Raw genomic sequence first — 12,454 nt, 5'->3', positions numbered from 1 at the left:
TTTCAGACATTCATTGAGCATCTGCCCTGTGCTTTACTCTTGGTTCTAAGGAAAGAGTTAATACCTTTTATACTTTGTAGTGGGGTATGGGCTGCCAGTTATGGAATCAGTAAGTCACCTGGATAAAAGGCACAGCATAGGGAATATAGTCAATGATACTGTATAACATTGTGTGGGAACAGATGGTAGCTACAGGGGTGACTTACTGTGCATGGTGAGCACAGTGTAAGGTGTTCAGCTTGGGGTATCACTACCTTGTATACCTGAAACTAATGTAACATTGTGTGTCAACTGCACTTAAGTGAAAAAAAAAAAAAAGAGAGGGAAATAAAAACATAGTGGAGGAAGACAGACAATACACAAGGAAACAAAATAATTTCACAACAGTAACAAAATAAGGTTGGGCTGAGGTGAAGGCTTTGCTTTAGTGAAGTCAGGGTAGACTACTCCAGGGAGATGATATTTTGAGATGAGAATTAAAAGATGAGAAGAAGGCCAGCTGACTGGGGATCAAGGGGAGGACCATTCCTGGGCAGGGAGAAAGTGAGTACAATGCCCTTGTCTGTGGAATGAGCTTGGTGTGTTCTAGGGGAAGAAGGAAGGCAGGGTGACAGCAGTCAGGGAAGCGTATGAGGGGAGGTCTTGTGGGTGGGCAGAGAAAGATCTCTGCAGGCTCTGGTTAAAAAAAAATAAATATTTTATTCCCAAACTGATGGAAAGTTACTGGTGCTTTTTATCATGAGAGTGGCACCATTGTATGTCTTCAGAAGAGAGCCGGCTGCTGGCAGGAGAGCAGAGTGGAGGGAGACCAGTTTGCCTGGAGATGGTTGGTTGGCAGTTACACAAGCTGATGGGGGGTGTTGGGACTTTGGTCTAGACCCAGGAATGTTGGCAATGGATGTATCAGGAAGTGGACAGGTCCAAAGTATATTTTAGAAATACAGCTGGAAGTACTTTTGAATGGGTTGGTGAGAACCAGTGACCTTCTCATTGACCTTGATAACGCCTCTGTCGAGTAAGTCACCCCCTTTCCATTTTAGCCAGTGGCTTTCGCTCTCCCCTTCCCCCCCATCAAAACTGTCATAGATGCCCGGTTTGCGTCCCCCTGCTTTAATTCCCCTCGCCCGTCATGTGATGTAGGTGCTGGGGAACAGCGGGGGACCAAGCTGCTCAGGAAAACACAGAGCAATTGAGGAGCTGCCTGATCTACCCTGAGTCATTTATGATCAGGACTCAGAGATCTAGCAGGAATTCTTAATCAGAGTGAGGTCATTATCTTTGGGGGAAAACAAACAAACAAAACCAAATAGTTCAGTAACGCATGGTCTCCCTAGGTCGTTGTTCTCCTAGACTACTTTTCTGCTCCTTTCTCCTCTCCGGTCTCTGTGTCTTGAATCCCATTCATCCTTCAAGATTCTCTTCACCTTTCATCTCCTTTAAGAACTTTTCCCTAGGGGTGCCTGGGTGGCTCAGTTGGTTGGACGACTGCCTTCGGCTCAGGTCATGATCCTGGAGTCCCAGAATCCATTCCCACATCAGGCTCCCAGCTCCATGGGAAGTCTGCTTCTCCCTCGACCTTCTCCTCGCTCATGTTCTCTCTCACTGTCTCTCTCTCAAATAAATAAATAAAATCTTTAAAAAAAAAAAAAAAAAGAACTTCTCCCTAATCCCGCTGGCGACTGTCACTGTCCTGCTCCTTGGCACTGTGGAGCATTTTATGATGCTCTCATAACTGGATGATAGAACTTAACACTGATCATGTGCTACTTGTATATAGTTAACGAATATGTTGTGTTTTCCTCCTCTAGTCTGCAGACTCCCCTAATTAGTTACAGATGCCCAGGGGCCCCAGGAATAGAGTAGGTACTCAAAGAGTATTTGCTAAATTCGAATATTGGACGCAATGTTTTAGAAATATTTGTAGAGCCCTCGAAACTATGCCATTTTGCATACTTGTTGAAAATATTTAATTATAAATAAAAACATGGCTTTTTGGGTGGGTTGTTTACCAGTCTTACCAGATCCTAAGAGTAGCCTTTGGTGCTTGTTTAAAATGCAAATTCCAGGGCGCCTGGGTGGCTTAGTGGGTTAAAGCCTCTGCCTTCAGCTCAGATCATGATCCTAGGGTCATGGGATCTGCCTTCAGCTCAGGTCATGATCCCAGGGTCCTGGGATTGAGCCCCGCATCGAGCCCCGCATCGAGCCCACATCGAGTCCCACATCAGGCTCTCTACTCTGCAGGGAACCTGCTTCCCTTCTTCTCTCTCTGCCTGCTTCTCTGCCTACTTGTAATGTCCATCTGTCAAATAAAATCTTAAGAAAAAAATAAATAAATAAAATGCAAATTCCTTGTCTTTTCCCTTGCAGAATGTGATCTAGTAGGTATAGGTAAGGATTGGGAATCTCTGTTTTTTAAGGCACAGTTGAGGAAATTTTCTTTCAAAGAATAGCTCATATTTTTGAATAGCACATTTTAAAATCTTAAATGAATTGAATTACAGATAGTTTTCCAGCAGACTAGTGTACTGAAAGTTAAAATTGAGATTTTTTTATACAGTGCATCTTTTTATTAATTTTCTATTATAAAATTATACGTGAAGTATTGGTCTAGATTGCAGGTTGGCAAATTTTTTTCTTGTGAAGAGCCAGATAGTAAATATTTCAGGCTTTACAGGCCACATGCAGTTTCTGGGACACATTCTTCTTTGTGCATGCATGGGTTCCTGTGTGTATATTTTAACAACTCTTTAAAATATAAAAGCCATTTTTAGCCCCTGGGCCATATAAAACCAGACACAGGCCAAAGAGAGTTTGCCAACCCTTGATCCAGATTAAACGGTGTATTTGGTTTTTTAATTTTGTGTTCTTTCTTCTTAGCTGAGAGCCTCCAAGTTGCAGTGAAGGCCTCACAAGCAGGTGATGCCTGTCAGTCATCCGAGGAAGGTTCTGGAGAATCTTCCTTGATGGATACTCGGAGCACCCCCGAAGAGCCAGGATCATCTCCAGCTTGTAAGTGAAAGTTCAGGCTTCTGCGGTGAGCCTGAGCACAACCTCTGGAACATACAGTGGTCATATGAAATGAAGGCCATGACTCTGTCCCTATTTGGAGGAGACTTACTGTACTTTTTAAGTTAGAGAAAACCTGGGAATCAGTCTACTAGCCTAATTTACATATGATAATGACACTGCTGTTCCAAGGACAAGGATTTCAAGAGTAGTTGGTGGGTTATCCTGCTCTCTGACCCAGGCAAGCTTTGTTACCTTCTCCAAACCCCACCCTGCCTCAGTTTTGGTAAGACTTATGGAGGACAGTTTGGAATATGGTTGTGAAATAACTTTTAAACTTTGGGTTTTTTTGAAAATGACTCCCTGCTGTTCACGAAAGAACAAGTCCTCTGACTTTATCTCAGAGGCATCAACTGAGCAAACATAACCCAGAAAGCTAGACTCCAGCACATTCCCGCAGACACATGTTTTGGTGGCATGGTGAAAGGCAGAAGTGCCAAAAAATCCTCGATCTTTGTCACCATGCGCTTCAGTTCAGGTGAGAATTCATTTATTGAAGGCCCTGTTTCAAAATATTTTAAATACGGAAAAGTGTCATATACAGAATTAGGTGATTTCTTGGAACCTAATGATGTTGTTAAACGTATGAGCTGAAGATTTCATTCCCTACAGTTTTCTGAGATAAAAGCACAAAGAGCATATTTTTCATTGTATTTGGGTGATAAAAACCTTATTTCCACCAGGCCTCATTATGCACAAGACAAAATGTCTTTCGTAGCTAGAGATGAGAGGATTAAATTATCTCTGAATTTCTTTAACAACATCCCTTGGTTAATTAGGATCCATGGAAGCAGTACAGTTTTAAAACTCTGGACTTTTTTTGAGATCGACACTAATAATTATTTTGTCCTCTCAAATTTTGCTTGATCCAGCCCTGCGTTTCTATTTTCAGAAAGTGCACATATGTTTTTCATTTTGACACAGCCCAAATTCATCAGGGGAGTTGTACTGCCCTGGGTGATTTCCTTTTAAAAGAAGAAACTCATTATGCCATCGAGGGAGTTCCATCTAAAAATACATGGGGGGATCTGCTGCTCTCAGCCTCACCCCAGGGACAGCTGAGGAGGCTCCACACGGCCCCTACAGCTGCTCAGAGCACCTGGCTGCCTCTTCCCTCCCTCAAGACCAGGCAGTGAAGTTTCTTCCAGTCTGTACGCACATCTCCCATGACTGGGGAGAGGGCCCAGGGACACCCATGACATCTGTGAAAACTGCTGAGAGGCTGTTTACAGTGCCCTGATACCAGGATTCACGTACGGAAGGGACAGGGGCATGTTTCTAGGGTCCCGTACCCCCGAAGACCTCTTTGTTTCCGGGCTGGATTGGAGCCTGGTGCTATAAGAGTTGGATTCTCTTTATAAGGTTGGTGGAGGCAAAAGACGATTCCCAAATGAGGGCCTTTCACTGACTGGGTCAGTTCTTTGTTGGACTTTAAGGACTGAGTCCTTCTAAGTCAAGCCCATGCCAATCTGAAGTCATAGACCAAGCAAGGCCTTCTATTTTCATCCTCAATATACCTAATCAGATGGTGAATATAATCTACCCCTTCCTAAATGCTGGAGATCTGAAACTGAATAAGGAAAAGAGGGACCTGATCACTTGTCTCACCATCAACTTCTTTGCCCATCTGATGGTCCTCATTGCCAGGCAGTGGGAGGAGGGAGAGCGAGATAATGGGTAGCTCTTTGGTAAAGTCTTGGATATCTCTCTTAAGAAGTAAGTATAATGCCCAGGAGTGGAACCATTTTTTGAGTGACACATAAATTTCTATAAAATGTCCCTCACTATAAGTGAAAAGCATTGACCAGCCTGAGCAAAACGAATTTAATTTTTAGCTGATAGAATTCGAAGCAGTTTCTACTTAAACAAAAAATTCTTTGTAATAGAAGTGGCTTTTGGAGTCCTAGAGGACTTTCATTTAGAGAAGGAGAAAAAGTATTTCCTCCATCAATAGTAAAGTTTCAAGATGGAACCATGTGTCCCAGTGAATATTTCACCAGGGCCCCGTCTGGACATGGTTCCAGTGTAAGTCTGTGTGTGGAAATGCTTTGGAAAGTCTAGTTTAAATCTGCCTAAGGTGAGCATAGTGTAAGTTTTAATGGAATTCCCATGGGCAAAGAAAATCCCACCAGCAGAGATTTAATGGGCAGAGTGAAATCTGTGTTTCTTAAAAATAGTTCTGGATTTAGAAATATTTCTGTGTTTCATACATTAAATATACAGTATTTCAGTTGTTGTGAATGTAGCATATAAGCAGTATTATGAGAAAAAAATGCTTGGAAATTGTTTTTAAAAAGTTACTTCGAGACAGGGACAGGTTCCTATTTGTACGACTGTTGAGCTCATGAAGTATTAGCCAACCTGACCCTACTTAGAAAGATATCTCATTCCCTGTGTCGATTCCTCCTTCTAAACCTTGTTCCTGGTCTGCTGCTCTGACACTAGCCACCAAGGAGCCTATCAGCCCAGCTGTCTGCTTAGACCTGGGTCAGCCAGCCCTTGCTTTTGCTGTACAGTGCCTGTTCCCAGTTTCCTCCTCCCCAGTGGCTTTTGCCTGGTAAGCAAAAGTGAAATGTAGAATCCTCCTCTCCATATTGCCACCTCTCTGCAAGAAAGAAAATGTAAAAGATGGGTGATAATTGAGGCCATTTTTCAGTTTGGTATCTCTTAGCATGTAAGCTCCCCGAGGGCAGGGACACTGTGCTTTGCACTGTTTTGGCCCCTTGTATGAGAGTATGTACTATGTGTGATTTTTGTGTTTCTTACTTTGAAATATGTGTCAGCTGTGTACACAAGAACCCTGTGCGCTGGCTGCTGTTTGATGATGTCCTTTCTGTTTCTGTCTCACTGGTGTGCCTCCAGCACTAGTCACAGAAGGGACAGGAGGAAGAGGCTGTTGGGATGTGGATCCTGGCACCCAGGGTTTGGGAACCGACTTGGCAGTCTCTGATGCAGGGGAGAAGGTATTGTGAACTGATTTGTTAGTAAATGGCACCAGTTACTTTGTGTAGTAACGTAACCTCAGGTCCTGGGCTGTCGGTGGCAGTGAGTGGTATGCCAGTGTTTTTCCTCAATTGTTCTCAACTTCCCTACTCTTTATTTAACCTTTCTGACTTAAATTTCCTCAAAATGTTCTTGCTCTGCCTCTATCATGTAGGTGTAAACAAAGAAACGATTTCAACATTATTAAAAGGATTTAAAACTCGAATGTTTGTGTGTCTGCGCACTCTTACTTCTGGTCTCCCTTCTGCTTTTCTCCCTGCTAAGCTCTAGCTTGTCACCCGCCACTTAGTGGCCCTTGGCCCGGAGGCGGTCCTGGCAGCCGGCGGTGTCCTTAAGGCAGCCAGGTGGTGCTAAGTGGCGGAAATAATGTGGACTTGGACTCCTGTTGCTGCTTTCACTTTCTTTTACCTTCCTGTCTTTTCAGATTGTTTTCCCCTCTCTACCCACGTGGTCACCTACTTTTTTGTGAGACTTTTTAGTCAACCTGACCACATTTTGCTTGGGGGCAAAGTGGTTCCAAATGCCTTTGAGGGGGTAGGGGGGACATAGTTTACACATAGGTTGTGATGCTCATTGAAAAACTAAATGCAGGGAACTTCCTCTTCACTTCAAATGAATCTGGGATGTCAGAAATTGGGAATAAGAGTAGGGATGTCAGAAATTGGGAATAAGAGTAGGATTCTGGGAGGTGGCTAGTTGGCCTCCCCAGGGTAGGCTGGGGCTCAAAAGTTTCAGTTTTTATCTAAAATCACGTTAGACCCATTACCAGATACCAGTATGTGCTAATGTGGAAAAATGACATATGTCATATATTTATGTAATAATTTATGTTATGTATTTTTGCATTTATTATATATGACTGAGACACCACTCCAAAGATTTTTTAAAATCCACAGGAGATATGACTGTGACTTAGTATTTTTTTTTAAAAAGTCATAAGCCAAAATAAAAACAGGAATGCAATATTTTATTCTGCTTACTCTGACTGTAAGCTTTCTGACTTATTTCTTCTTAAAACATTCCAACTTTTTTCCTCCTTTTCAGTGTGGATTTCACTTTTCAGTCTGTTGCTTCCAACTGCCTTTGTCCTAGAGGAAGGGAGAGAGAGAAGGAAGGCTGGTTAGTTAGTAATAGTTTTTTCTTGAATGGAAATTGTGGTGGCTCCCACCCCTAAGGTCTTTTTTCCTTCTATGGTTCAGTCACAGGTAAGTGAAATGAGGTGTGTAGGTCCCCCTCATTTGGGGAGTGAACCATGGGGTGAACCTCTCTGGAAGAATTTTAATAAGGCATTTGAGAAAATGAATTGACAAAAAGAACAGTATCGCCTGAAATCAAACGTTTAAAAACAAAGTGTGATGGATATTTTATAATTAGCTTCTTTTATCAGGTAAGGTTTAAAAATATTTTTCTGAAAGAATTTTAAAAGTGCCGCAGACCGAAAAAAATACCTGGTGTGTCAATCACCAGCTGCGGTTATGCGCACACACACCACAAGGTGGCAGACCAGCTCCATGAAAAATAGGACCTTCAACATCTCTGGTATCAAACTTCACTGTTCTTGGAAATAAGTAACCACATGTAACATAATTCAGCTCATTTCTATGTTTCTAATTTGTATAGAGTATAAAAATTCTATAGCATATGATTTCCTTATTACAAAGTTAATGACTGTGAAGCAGGGACCAAACCACAAGAGCAGAGAGAACTCTAGAACTCACTAGAGAATGGGGGTTCTTAGCCCAGTATCGTGGGGGGTGGGGAAGGGGGGGTGGTTCCAGGCACAGGCCTAATGACTCTAAACTTCATGTTCTATTCCATCCTTTGTCCTTCCTATCTTAGAGGTTCTGGTCAGTAAAGAAATCTTTTATGGGCAATATGGGGAAGAGTGTGGGGGAGGGACAGGAAGAAGGGATCTGGCTATCTCCTCAAAGCTTCACCAGCCTGAACTGATTGAATTTACAAGTCCAGAGTTACCCAAGAACATTACCACAGCTGACCGTTTCTTATGGCTTCAGTGTAAAGCTGCTCAGATAAGAGCAAGCAATGTACAGGGGACAGTAGGTTCTAGGAAGGCAGGGAATTTGGTGATCTCCCATAGCACAAGGAGTGGAGTATACAACGGATGCATGATATTTATTTAGGGAATGAAGTGTGAATGTCCTTACATGTTAGACATCACTGTTACATTTGTAGATAACAGCACTGAATCATGTAAGAAGCCCTACTACTCATGGGCTTATGTCCTAGTGAAAGAAGACAGGCAATAAATGAATAGACAAATGTTCAGTTCAATCCTGGAAACCAGAAATCCTCACTGTCCACATGTGTCTCTACTGTATGCATTAGGGAGACAAAGAATGAAACATAGACCCCCATCCCCCAGGAGCAGGTGGTCTCCAGCCCCACTCATGGCCTCTGCTGATAGTGCTTTTCCTAAGGCGATCACAGATGTTTCCACTGAGTTCAGAGTAGGATCTCGAGCAGGCCAGCTAGGTGCTGACCCTTGGGCCACCTCTGGGTCTGGGTTTCCTCTCCCAACCGCTGGCTGCTTTGGCTTCGTGAATCTTCAGCTTGGAGACAGGGAGCTAGAATTCAGACAGGATGTCCTCCAGCTTCTAAATCTGGCCTCAGGATGCAGGGGGGCAGCCTGGCCCGAAGGCCAACTTCAGTCTGGGCACGGAGAGCTCAGCTGACCATGTGGTTTCCATAAGGTAAATATTGTCCCTTACTGAGAGAGTGCAGAGCTTCCTTACTGTCATCCCTTGTTGTTATTTTAAAGGGATGTTTGGGTGAAAAGTTGCCCTGCATCTCAAATCCAGAGTTTGCACAGATGGGGCTCTCATCAAGGGGTTGTTTAATTCTGTAGGCTTTGATTTCTGGCCAGAAGAGGGTCACTATAGAAGAGTTTAGGGGGAGTGAAGTGATTTACCTGAGGTCAGAGATTTTGGAACACTAAGTGCAGCTTTTCAAAAGTAGAGCAATTATTCATTTTCTTATTTTTTACGTATTTTAGGTGGAATATAGAAGTTTCCCAGTTTCTTCACAGTCAGAGGTGAGCTCTACACACATGAAATTGTCATCCTCTCTTTAGTTTCAGATAATGAGTGCTTTTTCAGGAATTTGACACTTATGATCTTATCTTTCAGATTATACAAGCGATACAGAACTTAACCCGTCTCCTCTATAGCCTTCAGGTAACTGTGTTCCTCTGATCTTTGACCTTGGGAACGTTTCTCTTAATGCAATGCATTTTACTAGATGATTCCCAGACATTAAAAATTAGAACGTCTGAGAGGTGGCGAATGATCTTAAAAGAATGCCAATTCCCAAAGTGTAGCTCTACTAGTTGCTTGGAATTTCACCTGGTTTTGTAATCATGAGGCAAGACTCCTGCTTTTTAGACCGTTCTTCTCTGAAACCATAAAACAGTTCATATCTTTAAAAAATATGGATGACTGTGATCTGGCTTGAAGTTTACAGTGAAACTCTTAGGTGAGTGTAGCCTGGCTTCACATTTTCTGGGGAAAACTTAAATTCGCACCTAAACTTTTTTCACTTTCTCCTGTGGACTGGGGCCTTTAGAACAGTTAAATAATTCAGGAGTTCCTTCATTCTTTTGTTTGTTCATCCCCTGACATTTATTGGGCATTCTCTCTGTGCTGGGCACTGTGCTAAGGGCTGGGCACACAAAGGCTGATGGGGCACATCGGGTGGCTCACTGTCTCTCACAGAGAGACAGACATAAAAACTGTGCTTGCGTTTAGGATTACAGGGATGATCCCTTAGTTCATGCACAAGAGAGGCCAGATCCAAGCATTCACTATACGGATTAAAAGCATTTTAATGAGACAAAAGCAATGCCAATGTTAAGTATAAATTGGTAGAAAAATTTGAGGATGTAAGTAAATAAAGTGGCTTGTGATTCTACAGAGAGAATTGCTATTGTGATGTTGTATATACCCCTCCAGTTTTTTTCCCTAAGATTTTATTTGTTTATTTATTTTAGAGAGAGCTTGAGTGGGGGGAAGGGCGAAAGGAGAGGGGGAGAGAAATTCTCAGGTAGGTTCCATGTCAAGTGCAGAGCCAGACATGGGACTTGATCTCATGACCTGAGATCAGGACCTGAGCTTAAATCAAGAGTTGGATGCCTAACCTCCTGAGCCACCCAGGTGCTCCTCCCTCCAGTTTTTTAGAATCATTTTCTATATACTCTACTTTAACATGTACCTTTCTATTCATTCAGCTGTTACTCTGTAGCACAATTTTTGGTGGCTGTGTAATATTCAAGTCTATGGCATATATCCAGTTCTTTGTAGCTACAATTCTGTATTAATTAGGTCTGTTAGATATTCTTGCACACTAAGCTCTTTGAACACAGCTGAGTGTTTCCTTAGGATAAATGGCTAGAATTATTTTTTTAGGCTTTTTAATAGATACTACCCCAAATAATCAAACCCATGAACATCCCTCTCTCCTCCTCAATTTGAGAAAATAGATGAAGGTATCTGATTACCTTATTTTTCATTTCTTTGGTTGCTATCGGAACTAAACTCCTCCCCCCTGCCCCTGGTTTATTAGCCATTCCTACTTCGTACCTTAGACCTGTTGAATATTAAAAGAAGATTAAAAGTAAGTCTGACTTTAAGTTTTCACCAGAAAACAATGTAAAGTATGCTGCATTTGATGTTTTCTTATTTATGCTTTGCATCAAGACTTCTTTCTTTTATTGACCATCTGCCTATTGCTCTAGTACCCCTATCTTAGTAATTAAAGTTTTAGGTTATATTTGAATATATGACAGTGATAGTCTCTTACTGTTTTTCTATGCTTTCCTATATATTCTTTCCTAAGGGATTTGAATCACTCTGACAAGTTTTGTATCCTCATACCAGGGCTGATAAATTAAAATTTCCTATTTATGAACAAAATTGGAGAAAATTGTCACTTTTGAAGTAAATAGTCTCCTTGTTGGAGAACATGCTGTTTGTCATCTCTTACTTTAGATTAGAAGAAGATGTTTGTGTTTAGCAGTTCTATTCTTTGGACTGTTTCAGATAGAATGTTAAAATTTGAAAGTAGTAGTATGGTTATTCTTCAGTGGTGACATCAATTTGATTTTCTTGGCTTTTACTTTGTCTTACTTCTAGAAATGTTGTAAGTAAGTGTGACAATAGCAGGCTTCCTTGTCTCGTGCAAGATCTAATGGGAATCCTTTGGTGTCTGACATTAAGCATGTTGGTCTGGGGTAGATCTTAGAGCTGATTTATCATAGAAAACAAACATTCCTTCTTTTACATTTTAACTGAGAAATGGCTATAGTTTGAGCATAGTTCACTAATTTTGGGGAGATGAAAACATTGAGTACCTCAGCTTATGTTGCCTGATGAAAACATTCACAGGTCATCTCTCCTTTTCAGTGTGGCATGCCATGCTTTGTGGATTCAGGGTTTGGGAATGCTTACCGAAATGACCTAATTTTTGCACAATATTAGATTGAAGGGAGATAGCAAATTCTACAGTGGATTCTCTTAACCACGACTTTTGAGCGGGTCTGAGGATGTGGGCTCTGGAAGATGTCTGTTCGTGGGGCATTCATCTCTTTGAAGCTGAATCTCTTAAGCATGATTGAAGTTTTTACATAGGCATTTTCAAATCAGATGCAAATGGAATTTGATCCCAATATTAGGGGAGCAGAGTTAGAGATGGAGGGGAGGTGGAAAGGAGAAGACAAAAGTTGAGAGAGCAAACTGGGAATTTTCCTAAATTTGAAAAGCAAGTGCTAGTGTCTTTCCTAGATCTAAGTATCAAGTGTAAATGTGAAAATGAATATCCAGAGTTCAGGGTCACCTCCATGTGAGAGAGGAGAGTGGTCTCATCTCACATGTTGGACATGAAGAAAGTTTCCTGGTGCACTTACTTAGCGTGCTGTGAACTTTTCATGAGTGTAGTCTTCTCCCATGGTAGTTTCAATATACAAAATGCTGGATTTTTGTTTTGCTGTATTGATGCCCTTGAAATTTATTAGAATTAATAAATGTGCATTCTACAGTTTGCTCTAGCCAAGTCAGCAGAGCCCTGAATGGTTATTTACATGCTAATTATTTTGTATTTAAATATAATTAGTACCTATTTTCAATGATAATCATTGTTCTCCTTTTAATAATTTCTAAAAGACTTTAAATATTCATGTGAGTTTTGGAATTTTTAAAGTAAGTTTTCAATTGTAAAAACTGTGAATTTTATTTCAAAAGGCTACAGCAAATTCATTTTTGAATCTTATTCTAGGACAAGTACTAATTTAAAATTTCTTTGCATTCTTTAACCTTCAAAAGTATGGGGGAACTGTTGATCTAACAAAGAACTACTAGTCAAATCCCTGTATTCC

The 12,454-nt window shown here is 41.4% G+C and overlaps 1 protein-coding gene across 8 annotated transcripts in view; it reads left to right on the top strand.

Annotated features, from left to right (window-relative positions):
• Positions 1-12,454, top strand: part of ARHGEF28 (Rho guanine nucleotide exchange factor 28) — a 317,873-nt gene that overhangs the window by 271,976 nt on the left and 33,443 nt on the right. For all 8 annotated transcript variants that reach the window (XR_004283955.1, XM_032335977.1, XM_032335978.1 and 5 more), the window contains 4 exons: positions 2,878-3,009; positions 5,929-6,029; positions 9,083-9,121; positions 9,216-9,263. Coding sequence is in view for 7 of the 8 variants with exons in the window: in XM_032335977.1 (XP_032191868.1) it covers positions 2,878-3,009; positions 5,929-6,029; positions 9,083-9,121; positions 9,216-9,263 (320 nt within the window). In the remaining variant the exon portion in view is untranslated. The remainder of the gene's footprint in view (positions 1-2,877; positions 3,010-5,928; positions 6,030-9,082; positions 9,122-9,215; positions 9,264-12,454) is intronic.

Source organism: Mustela erminea, chromosome 3 (assembly GCF_009829155.1).
Source record: "Mustela erminea isolate mMusErm1 chromosome 3, mMusErm1.Pri, whole genome shotgun sequence".
Classification (NCBI taxonomy): domain Eukaryota; kingdom Metazoa; phylum Chordata; class Mammalia; order Carnivora; family Mustelidae; genus Mustela; species Mustela erminea.
Note: the sequence above shows the minus strand (reverse complement) of the source record. Positions and strands in the feature narration are given on the sequence as shown.